This window comes from Theobroma umbraticum, unplaced genomic scaffold (genome assembly GCF_002168275.2).
Source record: "Theobroma umbraticum cultivar Fairchild unplaced genomic scaffold, ASM216827v3 scaffold_204.0, whole genome shotgun sequence".
NCBI classification, from domain to species: Eukaryota; Viridiplantae; Streptophyta; class Magnoliopsida; order Malvales; family Malvaceae; genus Theobroma; species Theobroma umbraticum.
In genome coordinates this window covers 5,781,556-5,783,577 of record NW_018397267.1, presented here as the reverse complement: position 1 = coordinate 5,783,577, position 2,022 = coordinate 5,781,556, and the positions used below count along the sequence as shown (strand labels likewise).

At 32.5% G+C, this 2,022-nt stretch overlaps 1 protein-coding gene across 1 annotated transcript; it reads left to right on the top strand.

Annotated features, from left to right (window-relative positions):
- Positions 1-708: 708 nt before the first annotated feature.
- On the top strand, positions 709-1,749 carry LOC110424488 (uncharacterized). The gene is made up of 2 exons (XM_021439062.2): positions 709-893; positions 1,334-1,749. Exons 1-2 carry the CDS (start codon positions 854-856, stop codon positions 1,567-1,569), a joined length of 276 nt encoding a protein of 91 aa, XP_021294737.1. The 5' UTR covers positions 709-853; the 3' UTR covers positions 1,570-1,749.
- The last annotated feature ends 273 nt before the right edge of the window (positions 1,750-2,022 follow it).

The window sequence follows — 2,022 nt, the reverse complement described above, 5'->3', positions numbered from 1 at the left end:
TTTCTTAATTTATCCGCTCAGTTTCTTTTTTCCTCTAAAGATAAATACAAGGTAATAGAGAAAGCATTTTCCAATAAAAAAGAGGCGGAGAAGACCAAAACAGCCCCTGTTTGCTAAGAAGGAACTAATTAATTGCAACCAAGCCTGGGTAAATTGGGGAAGAAATATCAAAATTCAACACCCAGCAAAGGGTAAACATCACTCAGAAAAAGAACAAGGAGGAAGAACTAGCTACGGAAAGAATATTTATTTTCAATTAAATAAATTTTTAAAATTAATAATTGATTAAATGTTATTAGTTATAATATTTAATATGATATCAACTTGAAAGGTGAAAAAAAACATGTATTTATATTATTATGTCACATTAATATATTATTTTAGCATTTATTATAACACGTCAATCTACAATTAACATTATATAATATAAAATGATAAGTGATGTATTGAATAATAATAATTAATTAATTATTAATTATAAAAATTTATATAATTTAAAATAAAAATATAAAAAAAATTATTTTAAATTGAGTCACATAAAAATATATTTACTCAAACTTTAAGATTAAGGTTAAAAAAGAAAAGTATCAGCCATTTCCTCAAAAATCTGTAAATGAAGGTATAACTATTAATTAGGCTTTTGCTACTCCTCAAGCCTAATTCCAGCTTCCAGGCACCCAGGCAGGCCACGAAGCCCAGTTCAGTACGTCAATTGTGAATCTGAGCCTGCCACGTCATCAGGATGATGGGGGCCACATAAATCCGCCCTCAAGATCATAATCGTAAGTTCCCAAACGACTCTCAAAGTTCTAAATCAAACTCAAAGATTTCCTGTTTGGAAATTTCAGATCAAATGTCTGAACCAAAGCATCATCCAACAGACCATCGCTCAGGTACTATGTTTTTGTCTCAATTTCTTCTTGTCTTTTTTGTTTTTTGGTTTTTAAAATTGAACTTATTATTATTCCAGATTGGGGACTTCGCCAAATTATGTGTAAAAATATGGGTTTTGATCTGTGAATATATATAGCTTTTTACAGAAAATGGGTTTCTCTAGTAAAAGAGTTAGATTTTAAGGCTAATCTAATCATCTCTCACTTTAATCTTTCCCTGGGAACTATTTATTTTGTGTCTTTTATTGGGTGGGAAAGAGGATGACGATATTTTTAAGAAATGTGAACCCTTTGCTTGTGGCAGTTTACATGGAAAAAAAAGGGGGTCCTTAGTTTTTGGCATTATGGTCTTGTTCATTCTAGTTTTGGAGGTAAAATAACTGGCAATTTTATGGGCTTTCCTCCCTAATTTTGTTGTCTTCTCTGCTTTCCTATGGAAGAAAAAGATGTTAAAGCACCCAACATAATTGAGAGAGCTAAGGAAGAGATTGAGGCCGTAATCCACACTGATAAAAAACCACACCATCACAAAGAGACACATGGAAGGAACGATGATATTGATGAGGATACCCCCGTACATGATGTTAAAGGCCCTAACGTGTTTGAACGAGTGAAGGAAGAAGTGGAGGCCATTGTTGGAGCAATTCATCCTAAGAAAGAATCTAAAGGATCATGAGTCATCTTCAAAGTAAGAGGTGGGTTGAGACTTCCACCATGAGAAAGATATCGTAAAATTTGCTTTCAATGAGGATCGTGTTGTGAAAGTTAAACTGTATATTTTTAGGATGTTTAATTGCTTTAATTTGTTTATTCAACTGAGAGATTATGAATTATAGTCCTTGTTTGCTTTGTAGAATTTGATTCTTGTGTTTGACAAGTAACTTGTCTTTTCCCAATATTCTTTTTCCTCTCTCCCTCCCGTTAGGTTAGGAATTCTTTATCTTAATGGTGCCCAGTGTTCTTTGACAGAGTCTATGTAACACAAATTCCTTATAGTCATCAGCATCTAAACTTATCATCTGGGTAAAATATTGCATACATGGCATTGAAACATAAACAGATGTCTCAAACTTCCAAAAATCAATTAGGGCATAATCTTGTAAAAGTCACATGACAGAAGAGCTGTATT

What these genes read in the sequence shown, in the direction of transcription:
- LOC110424488 (XM_021439062.2), top strand. Translation starts at nt 854, where the DNA reads ATGTCTGAACCAAAGCATCATCCAACAGACCATCGCTCAG. An exon ending in TCCAACAGACCATCGCTCAG is followed by an intron (nt 894 to 1,333) that starts GTACTATGTTTT and finishes TTCCTATGGAAG; the next exon opens with AAAAAGATGTTAAAGCACCC.